The sequence below is a fragment of the Drosophila gunungcola genome, chromosome 3R (assembly GCF_025200985.1).
Source record: "Drosophila gunungcola strain Sukarami chromosome 3R, Dgunungcola_SK_2, whole genome shotgun sequence".
In the NCBI taxonomy this organism is placed as follows: Eukaryota; Metazoa; Arthropoda; class Insecta; order Diptera; family Drosophilidae; genus Drosophila; species Drosophila gunungcola.
The window spans coordinates 10,936,222-10,962,700 of record NC_069139.1 but is presented as its reverse complement, the minus strand read 5'-3'; the positions used below and the strand labels follow the sequence as shown (position 1 = coordinate 10,962,700).

Here is a 26,479-nt window from a genome sequence, read left to right as displayed (position 1 = left end):
GTGAGTGTGAGTGGGTGGGGCCCACTTAAGTAGGCAACACTTTTTAATAAGCCAGCGCCACAAGTTTCTTGGCCTCGCTCTCCGCTATTTTCACACTTGAATCTCCAGCTCGAGTGGCAGCTCATCTTCCGGACTCTCCAACTCATCTTCAGCGGCATCCTAAACGGGGGACCTAACCCCTTGCATTTTTCTTAAGTGGCCACTTGCAGCAACATGTTATTAGAGCACTCAGCCCCAGTATCTGTGTTCGGTTCTGTGTGCTATGTTCTATGATCTATGTTCTGTGTTGCATGTGTGTCTGTGAGTGTGGGAAACTCATAATATTAACTAGTGGCTTAGAGAGAGCAAAAAGCTGTTACAAGTATTCATTTCCTAGGTTAATTTAGGGGGAAAACGATTAAGAAGGGAAAGCATTTCCCCGAGAACAAAGGCAAACCGAAAGCCGAAATCAAACTAAAGAACTCAATGTGAGAAAGGAACGTAAATAACCGTTACATTTCGGCTACCCCTAAGCAAACGGAAACAAACAATCGAGAACCAGTTAGGAAATCAAAATAAATATTCCCACCCATTTTAACCTCTCGCCAAAAGAAGTCGAAGTCGAGGGCAAAGGCAAAGGCAATGGCAAAGACAAGATGCCAACTCCCCGATTCCCATGCAAAGTAGGGTTTACTATGCCATCGTAAAAGGTATTGCAACCCCAAGAAAATTCCGGCAAACTGACGAACGAAGAAACCCCGAGCGTGCCGGGTCTTGATTTGTTGTCTTTTGTGTTGCTTGTGCGCAGGTAGGGGAATTTCTTAGGGTGTCTCGCGGACAATTCCTTAAGACGTTGCGCATGTCTTAGACAAATCGGAGACGGGCAGCTGCTAAGCCGTCGATGAATGAGGGTTGAAAGGTAAATCCAGGTGAGACCCTATGCCACGCTCTGTGTTTTCTCTACTTTTCTCTGTTTTCCCTTTATTTAGTTTACGTTTTCGGGGCGGACAGATGCGGCCCGGATTTGGCGCGCAAATCACGACGACTGCATGCGGGCCTACCTCACTTCACTGCGGCTATGTTCCATTCAGAACACCCCATATCCAACTCCATCTCCTTCTCCATCTCCTTACCCGGAATAGCCCGGACTATCTGGCAGCTGTCGTTTTTCCATAGTCTTTGTGCACTTTTTGGCAACTTCTTGCGCAATTTCACGGACTGACAGTTGGAGGCGCGGAATGACAGCCGAATGGTGTTGCATGTCCCCGGAGACTTTATTCTTGAGTGCAAGTCGAGGGTTTCGACAGGTGGCAGTCTCATTTTGGGGCAATCAATTTGTAACAAACCCCAACTTAAAAGTGGAAACTTAGGCGACCAAACGAAATCATAAATATGAATGCTGCTCAATGGTTATCAATATGGACTTAGGGCTACAATTAGATAATTGTTAATTGCACAACTTACCGGAAATTCGAGAACCATTTCACCAATTGTGCTGTGTTGTTCTTGTTGAACTTGATGTCCGGGAAGTACATCTTGAGCACCGCGGAGCTGGGATAGCGCACCCAGAAGAACATCAGCTTGGCCTTGCGCAGGTGCATCGGTGTCAATGTAGAAGAGTGCAAAGGAGTCAAGGATTCGCAATGTCTGGTGGCGTTGTGGTTGTGGATATAGATATAGATATATATGGTATATGTATGAGATATGTGTCGAACGGATGGTCGATTGTCTTTCCAAATTTCCATGTTCGTGTGTGGCAGAGCGAGATGGGGATTCGATTGGATTGCCAATGTCTAACGTGGCTGCACTTTCGAGTGCCAATAATGAATGTCTAAGGGTGCCACCGACCCAAGCCCCCGCATTCATCCCCCTCCTTAGCCCACTGATTGAAAAAGCTGAGCTGGAAATACTAAAAAGGGGCGGAAGGGGAGCGGAAGGGGGCGAAAGGCAGGGGGGGCTAGTAAGAGGCCAACGAGTGCAGCTCTTTCGATTGGCTGCTCGTCATTGATTTTTTCCATTTCTGTGGCTGTTGCGAAATGCAACTCAAGCCAGGCCAAGTCGATGATGATGATGATGACGACTTGAGGGTCTTTGGGGGCTTAAGTGTGCGGCGGGGCAATAAATAAGGTTTTGATTACATTTTATAAAGGAATTTAGTTGGGGAAATAAATAAACTGAAGAAGACACTTGATTGGTTTCGTTTTGTAAGCGAGGTCCCCGTTGGTGGAGGGGGTTAAGTAAAGGTACTTAGCCCTATTCTTACTCTTTCTATCCCTTTCTCTCCCTCTCTCTCTTTCTCTGCTACACACAGACAAAGCGGACTAGGTGGAAACTCACTTGGCCATCAGCGACTCCTGGTGTTCTGTGTTAAGTTGCATTTGCTTGTAAAAGGATATAGTAGGAGCCATGCCGTCGAACTGCATGTCGGCCGAGTTGCACTCGGACTGTCGATCCTGGGCGTCCATGACGGCCCGCAGGCAGGTCTTGTAGTCCGGCGAGCCGCCGTGGTGGGCGGCGGCCAGCAGGGCGGGGTGGAGCATCGACGGCGGGTGGGGCAGCGGCGGCGAGTCGCGCGAAGTCCATCAGGGCGCCCAGGCTGCCCGGCGGACTGGAGGACAGCTGCATGGGCTGGTGGTGCGGGTGGTGCTGCTGGTGGTGCTGCTGCTGGTGGTGCAGCTGGGCGGCCGATGGCTGGCCGGCGGCCGCGTGCGGGTTGAAGAACGGCGAGTACGGCGAGAAGACCTTCGACTCGTGCAGCGAGGGATTGGGAATGGCCACCGATGTGGGCAAGGACACGGGCATCATGGGTGGTGGTGGTGGCGGCGGCTGTGGGTGGTATGCGGCTCCTCCTCCGCTGCTCCTCGTCGGACTTTGTGCGGGATTGGCATTGCTGTTGCCGCCGTTCGACGCCTGTTGCTGCTGCTGCTGCTGTTGCTGCTGCTGCTGCTGCTGTTGCTGTTGCTGCTGCTGCTGGGGGGTGGTCGGAGGTCCAGCGTTGGGCGGCACCACACCATCCTGGGCCAGGATGCGGCTCACGGTGCGCGGGGTGATGCGCGTGTCGGTCACCTTGTGGCGCTTCTTCTTCGGCGTCACCACCAGGCTGAGGGCCTCGTTCTGCTCCAGCTGCTGCTGCGTCTGCTGCGCACTCTGCTGCTGCTGCTGCTGCTGCTGGGCGGACTGTTGCTGCTGGGCCGACTGCTGCTGCTGCTGTTGGTCGGGCGGCAGGCAGAAGGGACCGGTCATCGAGTTGTAGAGCGCGGCGGCGGCCACCGGGTTCATGCCCTGCGGCGTTTTCGGCGCCTGGAACATTGCAGCCGCTGTGGGCGAAGGACGAATGTGAGGAGGCGGTATATTAAGGGTACTTAAGCTACTGTTAGTGGGGTTCGCTGGTCCGCCGTTTGGGTTAGTACTTGCGCCGGGATCGCCCGACTGTTGCTGCTGCTGCTGCTGTTGGGCGGACATTGCTGCTGCTGCGGCGGCATGGTGCATCTGCAGACCCATGGCAGCGGCTGCAGCAGCGGCGGGCGAGGCGAAGGACAGCTGGCTGCCATTTAGACGGGGGGCCGAGATCAGCTGTTGGCAGCTGGGCGGCAGCAACGGATGCGATTGCTGCTGCTGCAGGTGCTGCTGCGCTTGACCCACACTCTGCTGCTGCTGCTGCGGCTGCTGTTGCTGCTGCTGCGCGACCTGATGTTGCTGCTGCGCATTCTGTTGCTGTTGCTGCTGCTGCTGCTGCTGCTGTTGCTGCTGCTGCTGCTGCTGCTGCCCACTCGACCCGCTGGCGGTCGTTTGGGAGGGCATTTGACTATTAGCTAGGAGTAGTGAACCATTATTACCTGATTGTGATGCGGGCGCGATGGGTCCGTTCTGGGGCCTGTCCGCCACCTTGGTGCGCGGCGATTTGCGGTCGAGGATCTGGGAGGCCAGCAGCAGGTCCTTGTTCAGCTGCTCGGCGGCCGCCGTCACGGAGTCCGCCTGCTTGCTGAACAGCCGCCGCTGGTGGACGAAGCGGGTCACGATGGTGTCCACCAGAGCGGACAGCGACGTGGTGATCTCCGACTTGAGCACGTCGGCCAGTCCCTCCAGGTCCGTGCCGGACATGCGCATCATCGAGCTGTTGTTGCTGGCGCGCAGCATCTGGAACTTTTCGCTCAGCTCCGACTTGAGGGCGGTGTGCCCGGCGGCCCCGCCCATTCGCGTGGGCAGTCGCGCGGGCGCCGGATGGTGCATCTGCGGCCTTGGCGCCGACGTGGCCACGTGCTGCTGCTCCATTTGCTGCTGCTGCTGCTGCTGCAGCTGCTGCAAGTGCTGCTGCTGGCGCTGGATCTGCTGCTGTTGCTCCTCCTTTGCGGCGCTGCTGCTTCCTGTTGCTCCTGCTCGAAGCGACGTTGCTGCTCCTGCTGCTGCTGCTGTTGCTGCTGCTGCTGTTGCTGTTGCTGCTGCTGTTGCTGCTGCTGCTGCTGCTGCTGCTCGGCGGCCTCCTTGGCCAGGCGCGCCTCCTGCTCGAAGAAGAACTGCTGGTACATGGCGGCCGCGTGCGACATGTCGCCCATGTGCTGCAGCAGCGGCGGGAAGCCCTGCGGCAGGGCGGGATGGGCCACGCCCACCAGCGGATTGTGCAGCTTGCCGGACATCATCTTGCTCATCATCTGGGACAGCATGTGGGCGCCCGAGTCGCCGCTCTCGCCCAGCGCCGTCTTGGCCTTCAGCGGCGACGGCGAGGGCGAACTGGAGCCGGGTCGCTCCTGTCCTACCGCCTCCTCCTTGTGGGCGGGACTCACATCCCCATCTCCGGTTAGGGTGGGCGATGGCGACAGCTCAATGTGATCGCTACTGCCATTATCCGGCTCCTGCTCCTGCTCGTGCTCGTGCTCGTGCTCGTGCTCGTGCTCCTGCTCGGCATCCGGATCGTGGTCGAGCTCCTGGCACTCGGACTCCTGCTCCATGCGCGAGCACAGCTGCACGTACTTCTGCTGCATCTCGGCCAGCTGCTCCTGCATGGAGCGCAGCTGCGACTTGAGCGCGTTCTTCTCCACGCGCTTCTGCTGGATCTGCGGCGACTCCAGCTCGTTGGACTCGCTGTCCTCCTGGTCGAGCATCATGCTCTGCAGGTTGAGGCCGAAGTTGAGGCCCGCCGCGGCGGCCACATAGCGCTCCATGGCGTGTTGCTGCGGCTGGTAGAGCTTGCGCTTCTTGCAGCCGTTCACCTGGAGTTGTCCGGACTGCACCAGACCGGAGGATGGGCTGCATCGCATGCCCGACACGATGTTCTCGACACGGGCGCGCTTCAGCTCCATGCCCGGCTTCTTGAGGCAGCCGCCGCCGCTGCTGCTGCTGGACTCGCGCTTCTGCTCCACGCAGTCGTCGTCGTCGTCCTCGTCCAGGACATCGTCCTTGCTGTTGTCCAGCAGCATCATGTCCGAGTGGCTGGGCGAGGCCAGGCTCTCCAGGTCGGAGCCGCGCGAGTGCAGGCCCAGCAGCTCCACCTCGTCGAGCATGTCGTCCACGGCCTCCTTCTTGGTGGGCATGGGCATGGACATCGGCATGGACATGGGCAGCTGGCTGGCCTCGGGCTTGGCCGCGGCCTGCTCCTCCTCGTCCTGCGCCTCGTCCTGGGCACCCCGGCTGTCCAAAGAGTCGGAGGACTTCCTTCGCAGACTGCCATCGCTGGCCAGGCTGCTGTGGCTGCCGTGGCTGGCGTGGCTACCACTGCTCCTGCCACTCCCACTGCGGCTGCTGTGGCTGCTGCCGTGCGGCGATTGCTGCGGCGGCGGGGCCGTCTGCGGCTCACTCTTGATTTTGATGTCCGCCATCTCCGAATCGTCGATCAGGTTGATGCTCTCCATGGTGTTGTTGTTGTTGTTGTTGGCGGTGGCAGCAATATTGTTGTTATTATTGTTATTGAGCTTGGAGTGCAGTTGCTCCTTCTCCTGCTGTTGCTGTTGCTGCTGTTGCTGCTGTTGCTGCTGCATGGCAGTGCGCAACTCCTGGTCCAGTTGCATCAGCTCCTTCTTGCCCTGCAGTATGTTGCGCAGCATGTGATGGGCCACCAGATCGTGTTGCAACTGCGACTGATGCTGCTCGCCACTGGCCCCGCTGGCGCCTCCGTTCAGCGAACTCACCGATGCCGCTCGTGGCGGCGAGCCACCGGCAACATCTGCTGCTGCCGCCTCCAAGGAGCGATCACTGCAGGCCGACACCCGGCGACTGCCCTTCGGCGAAACGCCCTGGTGCGAGTGACTTGAGCTGTGGGCCGATCCCGGCGAGATCGAGGCATTCGTGCCATTGCTCAGCGGCGTATTGTTCGCGTGCCCCATGCTGTTGTTGTTGTTCACATGCTGCTGCTGCTGTTGCTGCTGCTGCTGCTGCTGCAGCAACTTGGACGTGGAATTGAGGCTGCCGATCAGCAGCTCAGCACTGGTGGCCGTCTCCATGGCGGCGGCCAGCATGGCGTTGTCCAAGCTCTGGGGCAGGCCACTCGTTGCGTCCTGGGCCTGCTTCATCTGGCGGCCGAAGAGCTCGTTCAGCATCTTGGCCGAGGAGCCACCGAACAGGTTGCCAAAGGCGGCCGTCAACAAGGACGAGGCCGAGCTGGCGCCCGAAACCGGTGAGTTGCTCGTGGGCGAGTGGCTAGTTACGGCTGCAGCCGGTGTGTTTGTGCTCGAACTGATATTGTTGTTATTATTATTATTGTTATTATTACTGGCCGTGCTGTTGACCGATTGTGGTTGGAACAGGGCTCCTCCACCAGCGGCACCCGCAGCAGCCGCGGCAGCGCTACTCATGAAGCCAGCAGCGGTTGCCGTTGCTCCGCCGTTGCTGCTATTGCTGTTGCTGTTGCTGTTGCTGTTGCTGTTGCTAATACTATGACTGATCGATTGCTGATTGCTTATGTCTTTGCTCAAGGATCTTTGACGCGAACGACGATTCACTTTACTATTCGCGTTTCCGTTTCCGTTTCCCGTACCGCTACCGTTTGAATTTACGTTCGAATTCTTTGCTGTTGGCGTGGGCGCTAGTGTTGCTGTTGGTTTTTTAGCCGCGCACGTTGTTGTCTTGCCGACGGCCGTTGACTGACTGATTTGCCGACTACTGCGGGCGCTGCGATGACTGCGACTGCCGCCACTGCGATTACAATGGTTCGCCGTCGTCGTCGTCGTCGTTGCCGTTGCCGTTGTCGTTGTCGTTGCCGCCGCCTTGTGGTTGTTGCTGCTGGCGTTGCTGCTGTTATTGCTGCTGTTGCTGTTGCTGCTGCTGCTGGCGTTGCCTTCGCAGCCTTCGAGCACGACAACGACGTCGTCGTCGGAATCGTCAGACTCGGCTTCGTCGTCGTTTGTTTTCTCCTTCGCCTTCTCTCTCTCTTGCTCCTTGTCTGCGTCTGTATTGGTGTTGCTGTTGCCGCTGTTGCCGCTGTTGCTGCTTGTATTGGTATTAGTCTTGGTACTCTCGCCGCAATTCGCCGCGTTGCCGTCGCCGTTGATTTGTAAGGGTATTGGTGACGTGTGACCGTTGCTGCTCGGCGGTGGTTGCTGATGTTGCTGCTGTTGCTGCTGTTGCTGTTGCTGCTGTTGCTGATGATGTTGCTGCTTGGTGGCCGCTGTTGTCTCCGGCTCGGTTGCCTTCAGCAGCACGTTGTTCTCATCGCTGTACAAACCAAAACAGTCCGCCTCGTACTCCTCTGATGACATCATAAGATGATGCCCACCAGCAGCAGCAGCAGCTCTCTCGCCTGCTTTGCCTGCTTTCTCCGCTTTCTGCGCTTTCTCCGCTTTCTCCGCTTTCCCCTCAGCAACCCCTCGGGCAATCTCTGCGCTTCTTCGGATTGGCTGGCTTTTCCCCTGCGCGGCGGCAAAGAGAGAGAGCGAGATTTCGCCGCGGCGTATGCGTGATTTCAAGTTTAAGTCCTGGCCGCGGTTCTTTCGTCCTTTGGCCGCTTTCTAAGCCAAAGTGTTTGTTTGGTATCCTTCTGACCGTTCTTTTTTTTTTTTTCTTTTCTTTGAGTCCTAGTCCTAGTCCGTGTGAGACGAAGGGGCTGTGGCTATCGATGTGTGTTGCTGCTGCGCTTTCAAAACCGCTTGCTCCTGCAATTCTGGCTGCCTGGCCGCGATGTCCTTGCTGCTGTTGCTGCTGTTGCTGCTGTGGCTGCTGTTGCTGTTGCTGCTGCTGTGTTGTAGTGCGCCAAACGTTGAAATTTTGCTGTCGCCCAACTTTTTGGTCGAAATGTTCCAGTTCAAAATTCTTCCCGCTGTTGACAGTTTGTTGCTGTTGTTGCTGCTGTTGCTGCTGGCACTCTTGATTTTGTGTCTGCGTTTTCTACGTTTTTTCCTGCGTTTTCTAATTGTGAATTTTGTTTTGAATTTTCTTTCCACCACCACACACATGCGAATGTCCTTTGCATTTAATTTTATTTAGATTTGATTTGTATTTCCCTTCGTTTGACTACCGTTCTCGTTCTCCAGGTCTTTGCTGCTCCTTTCCAGTGTGTTTTTCGGTTTTCGCTTTGATTTGATTCTCAAAAGTGTGTTTTCGATGCTTTGCCCGAAAACTTGCGAATGGATTCTTGAGATTTATTTTTCGTTTTTCGTTTTGTCGATTTTTTGTCGATTTTTGTCGTTTTGGGTTTTAGTTGGTTTGGCTTGGTTTTTCGTTTTAATAATCCTTGCTTGCGCTCAAAAAATCTTTCTGCAAAATTAATGGGAGGCGTAAGTTGGAATATCTGCTGTGGAAAAATTGGGACTGAGAATGGGCGAGTGTTTAAATGGAAAGTAAAAGTGGCTGCCCCGAATCTTTCGGTTTGGTTTGGGTGGCCACTTGATTGGTGCTCGGTTTTGGGGCTGTCCAGGGGATGGCTGTTTGATCCTGAGAGGGTGAGCTGGTGGATGGGCATTCAGGGTGCTGTCCTTAATTCAGCACAACCCAACAACCCTTCCACCCTCCCACATCAGACTGGTTTTTATCTAATTTCTCCACTTGAGCTTATTCTCTGCCTGTCTCTGTGTGCGAGTGGGGGAGTGAGTCGGTGTGTGTAGCCGCCCCTTTCTGTACCCCTTTGTACAAAATAAAGATAAGTCACTTGGTTTTCGCTGATAAACAAGTTTGACTTACTTTCCTCTGCCACAGATACAGATACAGAGACACAGACACAGACACGTAGATACTTTGCATATGGCCATGGGTCGAATGCGTAAGCACTCGAAATAATCAATACGGGGACTTTGGAGCTCGCCAAATGCGTCAAAGCATCGACTATCGATCACACTTGGTGTATATATACAAACTATGTACTACATAGTTGAATCGTTACAGTGTCCAGGGGCCATATGCATTTCCCAAGAATCCTCCCCTTTCGGGCCCTTCGATTTCAATTGCGAGTGCAATGGAATGCAGGCCGTAGGCCCAAGTCAATGTCAACGGAAGCCACCCCTCCGTTCCTCGATCCTTTTTTGGGCAACTGTACCTCCTCGGGCCTGCAGCTTGCAAGGACAACCCGGAGGGAAAGAGGGTGAGGAGGCAACGGGCCAAGGGACAGGAGCAGGAGCAGGAGCAGGAACAGAAACTGAAACAGCCACCCCTATGAAGGACTTATTAAGCTGAGCAGGGCCAGGGCATTCCTGTGCACAGCAGATCGGGATATTGGAATTGTCTAAATTACCACAAACAAAGCGTTATTTTTCTCTGTCGTCCATCATAGATCCTCCTGCAATGGAAAAATAATTTTAAGTTCGTTAGTTGCTTAAAGACAGAAAATACTAAGAAGATATTAGGTACTTAGGTACTTAGGTTATATATCAAACAATATCTTATTGTTCTAAAGTTTACAACTAAAAGTTACATATTTATTAGTAAATGGAAGAAATTGCCAATATGACAACTTTACAACTTCCAACATTGTTCTGTTTTATTCTTAACTGAGAGAAGTATTTAAAAAATTTCAATTCTCAAATGATTTTTCATTTGACTGCCATTTCAGTACATAGACTACTTAGATCCTTATAAATTGCTTACTGCAAGTATAGGGCTCTATTATGTGCTAAGCCATCTGATAGGTAGATGAGACCCACGTGCCCCTATACTTAAATCGAAGAAAACTACTTAATTGCCTTGTTGTGTCTGCAACCTTTTCTTGAGGAACGCTTTCCCTAGATACTCTTGTACTGCTGCGATAGACAGTTGGCAATCCCAAGTTCAATGCACCTTCGGGACGAGGGTTTGGGCTGGCCTGGTCTAGGAGCGCTATCAATGGGCCTAGGCCCTTCTGACTTCAACCCCGCGAGGAGCGCATAGAGGGCAACATCAACATATGGCGCTGGCCAAGGAAAAGAAAGGAGAACAAGGAGCAAAGAAAGTTGCCAGCTGAGGCGAACTTCCACCTACAAACGGCAGCGCAGATAATTACGACCTTAACACATTTTCCGTTCATGTTGCGATGGAAAACGCTGGCTTCGGATACTTTGCATGCGCTGGAAATGAGGGAGGCGCCTGGTTTTCGGATGGGGAGAGGGTGGGGTGTTCAGTGTCGGGGCATGTGTATCTCAAAGTGTGCTTTGGAATGTGCCTTCACAGATCGCGGCACACGGTAATGTACTCGTCGCACAAACGACCGAAGTGTGGCACGGCCATGTGCTCGGTTCTGTATGTTCTGTGTGTTCTGCTTCTCGTGGTCGGGTGTCATCATTAAAATATGCTTTGGCTCATAAAAAGAGCCCACGGGGGGAGGTGGAATTGAGTTACGGTCAAGTGACTCTAAAATCCGTTAAAACAAAAAACTGTCCCAAAACCGAACTACTGGCAATTAGGCCTTATGACTCCGCTTCAAAGATCCATTGTGCCAGATTAAACAGCAATCTGGCGAGCTGAGATTCCCTGCAAATGGAAAATGCGCAAATGGTGGGGGAAATCTCGAAGTGCAATGCGAAACCGGGACGGAATCTGCAGCCCCTATGCCAATACGGATGCGGAAGGAAACGATCGCCACAGACAACAGCTGATGATCGCAAACGATTGCTTGGAAGCAAGGGGAGTTCTGGTACACTGAGGATTATAATCGAATTTTTATTATTTTAAATAACAAATTTAAGAAGGATGCAATTCTTATTTATCTTTTAGCCGTTTAAACTTGTTAATGTAAATAAATTTATTGAGATTATTTTGTAATACACGAATTTTAAAATGTTTATTTTTACATAATTTATGTTAGAAAAAAAGATAACTAATCTAATCATAATTTTTGAAAGCTTAATATTACAAAAAAAAATTATAACAAATAAATAAAAATTTTATTGAAATTAATAATTAGAAAGTTCCGTAAAAAAAAGTTTTCCCAAATCAACAAGAAGAAAATTCCTCAAAGCAAATTATTAAAAAATAAAATTAAATAAGAAAGTTTCCCAAAAAAATGTAATTCATAGACGAAGACAATGTTTAAGCTAACAAGAAAACTAAATGATTTCAAATTTGATAACAATTGAGATCCCTTTTTTGCAACTTAACAGGGTTTTGCCACCTTATAAGTATAGTTGCAATACACTTTCCTTTTTCTTCGAGTGCACAGGTTATGGTTATGGCACGTACTTGGCAGCCACGAGCGATGAACGATGATCGGAGCACACCTGGACTCGCTGTCTATGCCTCAATGCGCGTGCGCACAAGCTGGCGATCGCCGGAGGAAGGAGGTGGAGTTCGGGGGTGGGGGATGAGGGTGAGGGTGAGGATGAGGATACGAGCGTATGAGGATGAGGAGCAGGGGCAGAAGGAGTCGAGGAGGCAAAGAAGCGAAGAGGCAAAGGGGCAAAGAGGCGAAGCCAGGCAGACGGAACCAAAGGGAAAGGGGCGTGCTTGGTGGTGGCAGTTGACATTTATGGAGACGGGAACCGATTTTTAACTGATCTCAGTGCTATTTGCCTAACGGGTGGTGCGGAAGTCGTCCGAAGTCGACGACATCAATAAAGTTCCGAAACACCTTTCAACTGGCTTTGGCATTCATTTGCCAATGCAGTTGCAGTTGCCACAGCAGCTCTAATCCTGCCACAAGCACATTAAAATTATGTTGCCGCAAAGTTTGCTGGCAGTCGTTTCCACCAGAATTGGCAGCAACTTTGTGAAGTGAATTGTGCTAAAAGAAAATGTCCTTCTCAGCCTTCTCTGCCTTCTCCAGCTCCGGCTGTCTCAAACCGGCATTTTATGCGAAAAGTTTACTCTGAACTTGCCAAAAGGTCTCTGTGGCGGGATTGCAATGCAGTAAACTCGAATTATTATGATGTCAGCCCAGCCTCAGTTATTGTTATGGCCACTGTTGGTTTTCGGGGGTCCCTTTGGTTGGTTTTCCGAGGATGAGGTGCACGCTCCTTGGCTAAGCCCCCGACTGCCAGATAAGATACTCGCACAGATACTCGTACATGGAAACACTCTCACAGATATCGCCGTTCGGTCGCCATATGGCGGCCCATAGATACGACATCCGTGCGATACTTTCGAGTGGAGCCGGGCAAGGTTTTCCCGCTGCACTTAGCCACCGAGAAGTAGGTTGCCTGGCATCCACTTTGATTTTCTCAAAGGGGTATTTGCAGTGCAGAGGAGGGTGCGGCCAGACAAAAGCTATTCAAAATAATGAATGAGAAACTAATATTGCTATAATTGTTGTACAAGCCATAAAAGTTGCAATTTAGAGTATACTATATAAAATATTTGTCTATCTAAATAACAAATATATTAATACCCAGATAGTTAAAAAACAAACTTTTTAAAAAGAATTAATAACTTGTAAATATAATTTCTGTGATTTTATGATTTTTTTTTTCTGATCTTATGAGTGTCTTTTCTGGATTATTCAGTTTAGCCTTTCCATCGACAGAATGTGGTTCCAAATTGACAGATTCAGAGTTGCTAATCTTAAATTCGGGGAAGCTTAAATCACTTATTCCAGGGTATCTGTTTGGTTTCCACGCAATTTGATGGTCTTGTCCTGCTGTTGTTTTCAGACATAAGCACATTTTGTGGTCGCTGTTTGTCGTGGCTGCGTTGTTGGCTTTTATTGTCTTTCAGCGCTTGATTAGATAGCTCACATACACACACACACACACAGCCTGGGATACTACGGACCCACAAACACGGGCAGGAGCACGGCGAGATACAGATACGGATACGTATACGGGCCAGGCACGCAATGGCAGCCAGAAAATGGCCATATGTGGCCAAGTCGGCTCCCACTGCTCATTTTTCCGACTTTTGTTTGGACAGTGGTCGCCGGTCGCCGTTCGCCGTTCGCGTTCGACTTTGAGGCTTTTCCACCTCCTTCTGCCCTCCGTTGGGCTTTTGTCCAACCTGCAAGCCTGCACCTGCACCTAATACCCCACCTTCGTGTCTAGTGCTTATCGCGCTTTTGATATCGAAACAAAAAAATAAAAAAAAAAAAAAGAAATAAAGAAAGGGGGGCAAAATGCATGCCTAACGTGTGTCCTTTTGCTTCGCCTATCTATGCAGATATCTTTCTCTGTCTCTGTGTGTGTGTGTGTGGGTGTATGGGTGTGTGGGTGTGCAAGAGGGGAGCTGGGAGCTCGGGCATTAAAAACATTTTCATTGTAATCAAGCGTACTTTCTTTTATTATTATTATTTTGCCTCTCTTTCCGGCACTAACGACGCAAATTACTCAAATGTATCTGGCAGATACTTTTTGTTTTCCGCCTCGATGTCGTTCGTGTATCTATCTGTCGCTACCCGTCTCTGTCTAGAGCAGCTCGTATATTATTTATTGATCGCGATAAGCGTCACGAAGCCAATTTCAAGCGTTAGCCAAATGATACTTGCCTCCCCCCACCAACCTCCAATCCCAACCCGACTCTTAATCGTAAGTGCTTTTTGCACTCGCTTCCAACTAGCCAACTAATTTGTGTACAGTCCCGTCAAGCTATGGAAGTTTCAGAACTTCCAGCATTTCAATGAATATGAAGTCCCAGTGATTTCCCCCTAACATCCGCTTTGGTGCGTGGCAGTAACCCTCTTTCGGTGCATTGTTAACGTTGCAATCCGAGGTGCAGCTGGCAGCATAAGTCACCCCCTCTAAGCGTCTTGAAGACGCTCTGGGAAACCAACTGTCGTCGATCGTCGGCCGTTACATTTTCCTGGGGTGTGGGCCATGGGTCTTGGGCTGTGTCCTGCTGTCTGGCGTGTGCTGCTGGAAACGGAGCGTAAACGGAGTCTCAAAGTCACCCAGTGGAACTTTAAGGCACTCCATAACTCATAAAATCTACACCCAAAAAAACAAATTGTCATAGAAACTAAACTATTTTATTATGGATTTTAAACTATGGTGTATAAAAAATGTCCCAATAAGATGAGTATTAAACTAACACCACGAAGGTATCAAAACAAAACTTATTTTACATAAATTTTAATCTATTGGGTATGATAAATTGCTCATAAAGATGAGTACTAAATTATTACCACGAAAGTATCAAACTTATGTGGTTTCAAAATTTTAGAGTCTTTAGTATAAAAATAAAACTAAAAAGTATAAGGGTTACTTATACTTTATTACTGTCTCTTGTTTATTTTCAAGACACACTTATTAAAACTAAACTTTCTTTTTTTTTTGTTTTGTGTATAGGGTTTTCCACCTTTTGGGCCGGCTGTCTTTGCCCGTTGTAACGTATTTCTTAGCCTTGTTTTCTACAACAAGTTTAAGGAGTGGGAGTGCAAGTTTCAGCCAGCTGAGGAGTTGGGGGAAAACTTTGACACGCAACTTTGGCCGTTTGGTGGCTCCAAATGCGACGCCTCCAAAGTCGCTTAAATAATTCAATTTTTCGTGTGTCCAGTGCGTAATGTGTCCATTTAGCCGGGGTCATTACGAGACGCACATGAGCAGGCATAAACACTTCCTTCCTTTTCCACTGTCCACCCACCTGAAGGTCGGGAAGGGGGGGATAGTAAGTTCCTTAACAAAACGCTCCTCCTCGGAGACCAGCTGCGACATTTTGTCGTAGGCGGGTGGGTGGTGCCGGTGGTTGACTTATTTTTATGACAAATACGAGATATGTTAATGCGATAGGCTGGCGGTTATTAAGGAAATTACCCACACATGGCGGGCTCTTGCCAACGAGTCCTTGAGCCGCGTACAAATATTTGAAGTTTCAATTTCAGCGTGAGCGCCGCCATTAATGGGGGGGCACACGGAGAAATGACTTCATGTCATGGCTTGAGATAATTAGAGGTTGTGCATGGGACAGCTACCTTTGCTTTTAGCCTATCTTGTGCTCCTCATTCACTTGCTTCCCTTTTTTTTTTTTTTGCCATAGGTGACTCTGATTGCATGTCCAGAGCCTTGGCCGGCACTTGGGTGTCGTTTGCCCCGCCGGAGTGACTAACCTGGGACCCGGGTCCCTGGGCTCTGGACAGCAATGCGGCTGAGTCATGTTTTTGCCGCACACACGAGCTAAATTTGTTTAAATTCATCTGCGTATCAACAAATTGATTGTATTTAATTCAATTGAACCCATGCAAAGAATGGGGGAGGGGGGGATGGTGGCACTATCGAGCAACTTTTCGAGGCATCTCCGAGGCAAATTGACTTGAATAATGAAATTTGCTGCTAATAAAGGCGGACTGCGATTCGTTTTCATTGGGGAGCTGGCAATTGAACTGAGGCGTCGAGTCAGAAAGTCGCAATAAAATCTTGTAAAGCATAAAATTCAATTGCCATTGTTCACGTTGGCTCCTCCTCCTCCTCCTCCTCCTCCACCTCCACCTCCTCCTCCTCCTCGTTGTGTTTGGATTAAATGGAAAAGATTTTCTTGGTCAAACAATGGCCGTGTCTGCAGCGGCAGAGACAATACTTGATTTATGCATCGGAGATGAAATTCTTGGAAAACTTTTGAAGCGATTTGTGGCTGTGCTGCATTTAATTCCTTTCGTAATTGCAATGAAAACTACTTCAGCTTAGGTTTCTTGTGCCTGTCCACCCTCTCGGCTTGTACTGTGTCCCCTCGACAAGTGACATTTTCAATTAAAAAATGGTTAGGAGCAGAGCCATCGCTTAACCCGCCTCGGACCGAGTTGAGTTGCCAGTGGGGCAAACAAAACTCAAGTAGTTGCGAGATTCATTATGATAATTTAGTTGCTGGAGAATCCTGCGCTGCCTCCGCTTGACATTTCAAGAACTTTTGAAGGGTCGCTGGAGGAGCGCAGTCAGTGAAAGGAGGGCCAAAGGATGAGCTAACGACGCTGCTCCTGCCGCTGCTGCTGCGACATAAATGGAATTAAATTTGTGGAAAATGGTTTTCGCAGGGAAGTAAAGTAGTAGCAGCAGCCCCTACCCACCAGTGTGGCCTCTGGTCAGATGGAGAAGCAGAAGCAGTAGCAGTTGCAGATACTGATGCAGATGCAGATGCAGATCAAAGGGTAAGAGCTGGGAGGGGAGCACGTGCTGCCCGCCGATTTCCGAACCGAGCCGTGAATCAGACTTAACAACCACTTGCCGTCCAGTCGGCAGTAACCCCATTCCAGTCGAACCAACCAATCCAAGCAATCCAAGCAATCCAAGCTCCTCGGTGGATGACTGCCACTATGACTCTTCTGACAGCTCGTCAGCTGGCATCATAACTCAGCCAGCCCAGCCCAGGCCAGGCCAGCTCTGTTCGCATTTGTGTCCAGTTCTTCGGTTCGGGTGCGCAAGTCAAAGGCTGCAGCACTTAATGAGTGCATCCGGTGGATGCACTACCCCCTGGCCTTGCATTGCTTCATTGCACTTTACATTAAAGTCGCGACATTACACAATACGAACATTAATGTTCATTAGTGTCGTCCACTGGCCAGTGTTCCGTCCGTCCATCTTAGGGGGTTGCCCCCGTCCAGACCCTGTCCAGACCCTGTCCAGCCGCTATATCCATTTCGATGTCAATACTGATGCCATACCGATGGCGCTGTCGAAGTCCATGTCCATGTCATAAAGGTGTCAAAGTATTGCAGCGCTTCACGCTCAATTAAGGGAGGTCACTCACAACATCTCTCACAGCGAAGTGAAATCTTGGGTCGCGGTAATTGAAACCCAGCGTCGTCTTTTCCTTACATTTGTTGTTAGCCTTCTGTTCTGTGCTGTGCTGTTCGGTTCTGTTCCTTGCCAGGAAGTGCAGGCAACCGCCGTGACGTCTTCTCTTTTTCGTGTGGGGCCCACCTTTGTTTGCCTTTGGGTTTTTTGGCTTGAAGGTCCAAGTCCAAGGCCTTTGTTTTCGCTGATGATGGTCTTGTCTTGTCTTCGACCTTTTGTCCGGCTGCGGTTCATTAAGGCAACTCGAAACCCTTTATTTGTTATCGTCTTCCTCCTGACTTCGCCTGAGAGGCCTGAGAACTTTTCGAGTCGAGCTCAGAGATTTAGTTTTTGTGGAGCAGGGGGACTCTATATAGCTATATGTTTGAGCAGAACTCAAGCCGAACCGTGGCGACTCCAGAATTAGTTGATTTATGAATTATGACATTGTGGACCAGGGCAGACAGCCTGTCTGCGGCGGCCTAAGCTGCCGGATATTCTAATAAAGCGGCCTCCAGCTGCAATTGCAGCGAGTGCAGATTTAACACTTCTTGTCAGAAGTTGATTGAAGCAACCCCCAGCAGACCAGTTGAGGTCTCAACTTGGAAGGAAGGCAATTGTGCCATGCGGAACTATGAAACTAGTCCGCCATGGGAACTATTTGCTCTTCAACTGCCACTGCTGCTGCTGCTGCAGCAGTCAAATTAGTGCAATCAAGTTATCTTGTGCGTATCTGTACTGTTCTACAGCCACTTGCTGGCAATTGGATCTTTGCATCTAACACTTCAATTGTCCACTGCTGCTGCTGCTGCTGCTGCGGTGGGAATTTGTTTGCCAAAGGAAAAACTATTTAAACAAAGGAAATTATTAAAAATTATGGCCGACCCTTGGGTCTTTTGCTCCGAGCGAACGATAAACAGAAACCGTGTGAAAAGCGCACCCTCGCCGTTTTCTCCGGGTTCCGTGATCTGCGATCTGAGATCCGGGATCACGGGAATGCAAATGGAAATGGAAATGGAAATCGAAATTGGTTCTGCTTCAAGGCGCTTTCCTTTCCGGCATAGCTTTACATGATTCGGCAGGTTCTGGTTCCCAGCTGGTCGACACTGCCCGCTTTTCCTCCCCCTCGCAAGGTCCTTCTGCCCTTCTACCCTTCTACGCTTCTACGCTTCCGGCCTCCTAGCCTCCTGGCAAGCAAAGCGTGAAGTTCTCCTCGCCCAAGTCCGGTTTATTTCGACTCGGGGTAGTCCTTTTCGCCGGCGAGTCTTGCAAGTAATTTTTGGAATACTTTGCCTTGACATGTCAACGCCCTAACATTGCGGTGAGAAGGGGGCGGTGGGGCGAATGCAGGCAAGTTCATTGTCGCCACCCTCGGGCCGAATTCATTACGCGAGTGTATCTCCCAGATGCAACCCCAAAAGCCGCCCCGAAATGTGGCCAAGTCGGAAGGCGGGCGAAAAGTCTTGAAAGGCATTGCACAAGAACAAGGAGACGGAATCCGAATCCGAAACCGAATCGGAGTCGGAGTCGGAGGGAGATGTGGGTGGGTTGCTAGCAGATCTCGAACAGCAACTTGTGGCAATGCAACCAGAAGACAACCCACACCGCCGTCTTCTAAAGCCCAAAAGGGTGGTTCTGCCAAGGACATTCGAGTCCTGACTGCAGCAGCATTACCCACTCCTAAGAGTTCTTTATTAAATACCCTATATGGTAAGGGGTATTGCTAAGCAGCTGCCGCATAAGTAAAAGTGAAACTCCCTTTTGTCCTCAGAGTTACTAATATGTATATATTTCATTATAGTTAATACTTCGTTAACAAAAAATAACAAATTCAATAAAGAAAAAATTATTTGTTTAAAAATTATACATTTAAATTAATTGATACAATTTTCGTATATGCTTTCAAAGCTAAAATATCAACTAAAAATAAATACGTTTAAATTATTAGGTACCATTTTCGTATTAACTATAAATGCTCAACCAATTAATTAAAATTTGTTTGTAAATATAATATCTTTGAACATTTGTTTAACTTTGTTTTAAAACAATAATCACATAAAAGCCATTTGGTTTATATTATAATATATTTAGTTTTAAAGGCAATCTTATAATTTTGTCAATTTTAAATTAAAGCGAAAGCGAAAAGAGTATTTTCGATTCGACAAAATGGTAGGCATTCCCCTTCTATTTTACCGGCAAGGCAAAACGCATTTCATTTTGGGCTGTCGGTCTGGAGAGTCTCAAGCCCCGAGATGGCAGACAAAAAAATTAAAAAGTGCATAATATGAATCTATAATACATAATAATAAAGCTTAAAAGCAGCAACGCATCGCGGGGTGAGCCATCGGCATCCTTGGCAGGATGGCAAATAAAAAAGGGTTGGTCCTGCCGACGTCCTGGGCGAACAACAAGAAGTGCAAACAGAAAATAAAATTTTCGTTGAAAAGAAATTAAAAATCTGCAAGATTTGCATTTCGACTCAGACCCCCGGCCAGATGTAATATATGTATAATATTTTGCTAGCTAGCCCACCCCCCCCCTTGGAAAATCTGCCCCCTCGTTCGTGGCTCAAAAACTTTTGAGTGTTCACCTCAAAGTGCAGTGGCGTGGACAGTGAGAGAACTCTGGCCAGGAGGATTAAGGATTAAGGATTGGGGATCGGGGATTGTGGATTGGGAATTGAGGATTCAGCTGGTTAAGCTGGCCAGGCTCTAATGATGCTGCTGGCGCTTTGACGGCTGAGCTTTCTCAGGCTCAGTTCTAGCCTCCGTTTGGTTCAATTTTAATTAATGAGCACACAATTCGCCGCATAATTTGCATTTCATATCTGCTAGCGAGTCTTCTCGCTCTCCTTCCACCCCCAATGGCCCCTTTTCAGCTCGGCCTTGCCATTATCTAGGCATAATGCCAACGGACTGCGACTTGGACCCGCTTAATTAAGGGCTGCCTCCTCCTCCGCTTGCGACTTCCACCTGGCTTCGAGCTCTTTATCTCCGCGGGCATAGAATAAACACAATATGCAAAGTTTTTCCACTGCCATTGAGGCGCGGCCCATTGAAACGGGGCGCCAGAAGAAGAAAATTCCAGCAAAGGAAAAGTGCAATTCATTTATTTGCGTTTCCTTCTCCAGTTCTCCAGCTCACCAGCTCACCAGCTCACCAGTTCTTCACTCCGGGCTCTTTGGGCCGGTTTCAGTCCATCTTTCTTTTCCTTTTTTTTTTTGGCCAGTTCATGGCAAGGAGTACATCGTCCTGCCTTCATTCATATTTATGTGCTTTGTGGAAGGCAGCTCCTTCTGCTTGTCTCAGTCTCCTACCCAATGCTCGTCCTTCGTCCTGTTCCTGATTCCTGACTCCCGACTACTCCCCCCCTAGCTCCTGTGTGCAATGCACTTGTCAAAGCTTAATTGAAGGCAAGATTGCAGTCTGACTCGCTGACTCTGGGCCACTGTTCTTCTGAGAGTGTGTGCGAGCGGGCCTGCGTGTGTGTGAATGCGGCATATTTTCCCAGCGACTTGGCAAAAGTCGCTGCAACGTTGCTCAAACAAAGTGAAAGCCAAAGAAAAGAAATTACGACTGCCCTGTGCCAAGTGCCACCAGTGGGGCATATAAGACCTTCGAGCACCGAAAAAAGTTGTCTAAGTTTGCTTAATTATTTTAGCTGACTGTAATAGTGGCTAATAAAAAAGTTTAACAAAGCAACATTATTACAACAAGTTTTGGTTATGTAAGTACTTCTAAAAACATTTATAAAATATATATAATCTACAAATAAACTTATGTTTTGTATATATAAATAAAAAAAAATCATATAAAATATATATGAGTCTAAACTTCCTCATTTTCATTTTTAAAAATTCAGCCTATAAATTATGTATATTTTAGAAATATAAAAAAGTTACTTGATTTTGTAATGTTAAATAAATTAAATAAAAGTAAATATTGGAAATATAAATTGTTTCAGAATCACACAAAATGTTTTAAAATAAAATCAATCAAATAAAATCTTAAATAACAGTCTAATTTTTATGGGATGTAAATTGCAAAATGGAGTACAAATTATTCGATCAAGTGCCTGCCAGCTGCCAACTGCCAACTAGCTGCGAAAGCGATCTCCAGCCACGACCGCCTGCCCTCCGCTCACCTTTCCGCCCCTTTCCGATCCCTCCCTGATGCCCGCTTAGGCCGCAATTTGCAACAAAAAGAAACCAAAATTAGACAAAGACGTGCCAATGGGAATGGGAATGAGTCTGGATTTGAGACGGGTTGCCCTACTCCGAGGAACAAACACACACCACACACACACACACACACACACACACACGGGGGCAAATAAGGAAAGCCAACGATGACGACGACGACGACGACGACGACGACGGAGACGTCAAAAGAATGCAGTTAAGCACACAATTGACATTTGAAACGTCAACTTGGGAAACCACTCGAGCTGAAGAAGTTGCATAAAAAAGTGCCTCCGTTAGGGGTTTCCTCTGAGGCTCCCGCTCAATCCCTCCATCTCCACCTCTGTGCTCTGTACTTTCCTTAGGGATGAAGTGGGACCAAGAATTGTGGGCCAGCTTCAGACTTCTTGCACACGAGAGGCTGCAGTTTATTTGCTCGGCAAATAAATTTCCATGCAAGGGGGAGAGTGCATGGTTGTGCGGCCAACGGGGCGTATGGGTTATCTTTCTTGCCGTGCTCTCCATTCTAAGATAATCAACAAACGGCGGCTGATGCTGAAGACTAACGATGTGCGCATATCTGATTGCAGTTTACTGTTGCATGCATCATTAAAATGTGTCTGCAGCGGCAACGGTCCTCTGCGATTTCCCCCCTTTGCTTTTTTTTTTTTTGTTTTTTGGCCCTGCAGCTGCGTTTTTGCTGCATTTTCTTTTTATCCTACTTTGCTCAAGGTGGAGGGCTGTCTATTTGCATGGGGCGGTGGGTATGGAAAAGTCAGAGATTGAAAGACGTGCCCGCACTCCTTTTGAGGCCTTTGAGCGTGTCGCTGAACTGTCGCCCAAACTGTCGGATTCTTTCAGCTCGATTCGCCCAGTTGATACGACCTTAAAGCTCACACCGAAAAAAATACCATATATATTGATTGGGCTGTCATAATCGATTTAAATTGATTTCGTTTGCATAGAGATATAACATTCAATGGCAAAAGGATGTGAACCACTTTTTGCTTAAGAATTCGCTGCTTAAAAAAGTCACAGAAATGTTTATAAATGTATGTGGAATTTTGGGGCACTCCTTTGTGTGAAATTCATTTTATTTTTTTACCGTGCAAAAACGAATGCAGTCTATTGCCCGGCCATGTGAGCGGGCTGTTGCCTATTAAGTAACCCGTGGAGACCACTTTGCTGCCAACTGCACCCACTCGCACCCATGCGGATATTTCATTAAGAGCCATGGCAAACCGGTGAAGAAATAACTTTTGCAACATTTTCCAGCGCCCAAAAAAAAAAAAAAAAAAAAAAAATGGAAGAAAAAAATGTAAAAATACTGAGGAGGCCTAGTGAATGAGAGCTGTAAGGGTTTTCCAACCCCACTCACCTTGCCAAGCAAAGTTTTTCAACTGCGGCAACTACCTCAGAAATACACACTCACACACTCACACAGATACACACGCACACAAGCGCACACATCGCAGTTATGCCTGAAAGGAGGTGACTGCATATCCAGCCTGGCAACTCCTCACTTTTCCTCGCATTTCCTCGCTTTTCCTTGCACATTTCCCCAGAATTTTCCCGTGAGTACTAACAAAAATCCATCCAGCGGCAGCTAAGAGCGCAAAAATTATGTTGCATACACATTACGGCGTGCACACAAAAACAAAAGAAACTGCAGCAGCAACTTTCTGCAGCAGCGATTTTCTTCAACCCAACGCCGCCCACTTGAAGCCGCTTTTCCCCACTGCATTTCCCTGCTACTTCTGAGTAAATTAACTGCATTTCTTCACTGCCTGCCACACGGCGGCTATGCTGTTTCGCTGCATATTTTGAGGCGCCACAGCCAGGTGGCATGAGATGTTGGCTGCCAGTGGGTGGCATTGGGTGGCAATGGGTAACGATGGGTGGCTAAGGGTGGTTGGGTGGCTGGGTGGAGCCTGCGCCCAAAAGGGTTGCCAGCGAGAGTTGCAAAACAAGTTTTCCTTGTAGAAATTGTACTTTGCATTCGCATTAATTAATTAAAAATAAAATATATAGAGTGGGGCTGGCAGTTGGAGTTTTTCGGTGCTGGTGGGTTTGGTGGCAGTCCTCGAAGGGTGGCTCCTTCGCCGTCTGCCAGCCACTGCAGCGGATGCGGGTGCGGAGTGGAGTGGACTGGACTAGAGAGTGGAGCCGGGCAAGATGGACGGATGCAACGGATGCGAAGACATGCCAAAGAAGCATGGGCAGTCGGAAGCCAGCCAGTGGAGGGGAATGGGGGATGGGTGCTCCAGCCCGGAGGGGGAGGCCAAAACTTGATGACTGCAAAACTGGACTTTGAGGGGGCGTGTGCACAAAAGCAGCAGCAGAACAAAGCCAACAAAAACTCGCGAGCAGCAGCAGTGGCAAACAAAAACAAAAAAAAAAAAAAAACAAAAATTGAAAAATAAAAAATAAAGAAAAAGGGAGAAAAGTAGCAGAGACGAATGGGGGTCTGACCGGCGATTTCATTTTGTTTGATTGTTTGATTTCTGCTCCGCGTCGTGACCAGCGTCCAGTGCATTTTGGCGCAGTCGGTTGAAGGGTCTCCGGCGTAGCCTCAAGACTTTCAGTGCGCCACGACCTAAACGGAAATCTGAATTCGAGGAATGGGCATGGGCACTGGAGTGGAGTGGAGTGGATTGGGAGGGTCCTGGTTGATGATGAAAAACGCACTCGAATTAAAAGGTTTCGCTGGAAACGGGGACCGGACATCAACCTGATCAGGGGCGGGGCTGCATCGCTTTTGGGGGGTTGAACTACGAGTGGTTGCAAATGAATCAAATTAAAATATTTATGGGGATAATCTGTCACTTGAACAAGTGAATTTTCGGCCAGGCCCATAAGGATAAAATGTATTTGAAAAAATCAATTGCAATGCAGGCAGTTGTTTCAAATAAAATGTCTGGAAAAGATATTAAATAAAAATGTTATTAAAAAAAAATGGCAAAATAAATAAAAATATTTTTGTCTATATTTATTCCATAACTTTAAGGAAAGAAACTTTTTTAACAACTTAAATTATTTCAATAAAAGCAAAAGTCTTAAAAATAGTTGATAAAATACAAATAATATGTTTCAAAATTTGTTTTAAATAAAACAAAACAAAACAAAACAAAAAAGCAAAAAGAAATAAATAATTTGCCAGCCCAGACAAATAAAGAACAAAAAGGAAAATATATAAGCCAATTGCCAAAAGAAAATTTTCAAAACGATTCAAATTAAAAATAAAAAGGAATGCACTGTCGTTTAAAGATGGGAATTAGCCAAGGCAAAGCTTTTACAAATTAACCCCAAAATAGGAATGTCCTGGAATAAACCGATTGCACTTCCACTGCAGTCTAACTGCAGTTATCCTGCGTGTGTGGATGGGGCGTTGGGTGAGGGCGGAAGGGGAGAGGGGAGAGGGGTCTCCGAAGGACCAGGACGAGACGAGTTGGGCCAGACAGCCAGCATATTGCAATTTCGCAAATCAAACAAAAGGCAGTCGCAGAAAAAAAACACAACTCCGTGGGCAGGGGCAAAGGCGCTCGACCAAAAGAACAATGCACAGGCCGAGGATGGCACAGGATTCAGAATTTGGGATTCGGCAGGATTCAGCAGGATTCAGCAGGACTCAGAACTCAGAACTCAGAACTCAGGACACAACTCGGCTAATATGCATTGCACATGCAGCGAGTCTTACGCGGAGCAGGAGAAGCCAGAGTTTGGGGGCTTTCAACTTTTTTCATGACTCTTGTTTCGGCAGTTTGTTTGCCCAGCAAATGCATCCAATGCAATTTTTCGGGCCGCAATGTAGACGCAAGTCCTTGCTGCAATCAACTTTGCCAGCAAGCCGGAAAACACACCATTCCGCCCGCTGGTGTGAGCTATGTGGAGCAGCAGCGATGGTTAAGCGGACGCTTCGCAAGTCAATCAGTCACAGAAAAAAAAAAAACACACACACACACAAAATATAAACAACTGAAAAACAAAAAAAATGTGCCAAGCCGGCTAAAGTCCTTATTATCCTTGCATGTGGCCGGAGAAAAAAAAATGCAATATCGAATGCATTTGGAGCTGCAGCCACGCCCCTTGCCCGCCCCCACCCCCTCTACATCAACTAAACGCACTGCAGCCGCAAAGAAATTGTGAAAATGGAAACAACAAAAACAAAAAAAAAAGGAGGGAAATTGGGAAATGGGAAGCGCGAGAGAGAGATTTTCAATTAAAAGGAATTGCTGCTCTATGTGGATTTTTGTGCTTATTAGCCAGCCCCCCGCCTTTCCCTTTGTCCTGGCCTAAAACCACTCGAAAGCCGTGCACATTTGGTAATCAATTTCTGTTGTTGCTGCCGTTGTTGTTAGGCGGCTGACTGACAATCTTCGCTAATAAGCAGCCCCCCAGGCGCCACCTACATCTGCATCAGCTACATGTGCACTTGGCCAAAAACTAGGCGGAAAACTATATCAAAATATTTGTCACTAACAAAATAAAATTCAGCAAATAAATAAGTTTATATATAAAAATATTACAAAAATTTATTCAGAAATGTAACCTTTTTTTTAGAAGGGTTAAACACTTTATATTTTACTGATAAATTGTATTGAAAAGCAAATGAGTTTAAAGTAAACATTTGTTATTGAAATATGTTAATAAAGAAATTGCTAGAATATAGCATTAGTTTTGCCTCTCAGAATAATACAATAGTTCAATCCCAAGTGTGTCATAATACTTCTATTTACTTTTCAAAAGGTATTTCTTAAAAAGTATTTCTCTGTGTGCATCTGCACAGGGCACAGATGAGATGATGCACTTGCATTATGCAGATTTCAGATTTCTGAATTGCGACGCCGAAATGCATTTTTCTGAGCCTGTCCTCTCGTTGCCGCCGCTTTTCAATTAGGCCAATCCAAGCCCAACCAAGCCAAGCCATCGCGATGCTGGTAAGAGGCAAAGGATTAGTTCCATCATTATCTATTCCGTATGCTGTATGTGGTATGTGGGCAGAAGTGTCGCATTTGGAGGAGACGATGGGCAAACTGCCGCATGGGCAAAATAATATTGACTATTCTTTGGGCCGAGGTCGCAACAATGGAGTGCGGAATGCAAATCCTTCAGTCAGCTAATATTGTTTATCCCTAAGCAGTGTTCTGCGCGTTTTCGGTTCCCGGGAAGGAACAAAGCCGAAAACTATGCAAAAATATAACAAAAAAGCGAGGAGACCAAATCGAAAGGAAAACTCTTTGACAATGGCAGGTAGTGAGGCGGAGGGCATGGGGATGAATGAATGGTTGATGCGATGCAAACT

The 26,479-nt window shown here is 48.2% G+C and overlaps 1 protein-coding gene across 1 annotated transcript in view; it reads right to left on the bottom strand.

Annotated features, from left to right (window-relative positions):
- Positions 1 to 26,479, bottom strand: part of LOC128251826 (homeobox protein prospero) — a 52,565-nt gene that overhangs the window by 4,845 nt on the left and 21,241 nt on the right. Inside the window, 5 exon segments of the mRNA XM_052979018.1 lie at positions 1,444 to 1,598; positions 2,376 to 2,555; positions 2,557 to 4,338; positions 4,341 to 8,661; positions 9,632 to 9,676. Of these exon segments, the coding sequence (XP_052834978.1) occupies positions 1,444 to 1,598; positions 2,376 to 2,555; positions 2,557 to 4,338; positions 4,341 to 7,670 (5,447 nt within the window). The 5' untranslated portion in view covers positions 7,671 to 8,661; positions 9,632 to 9,676.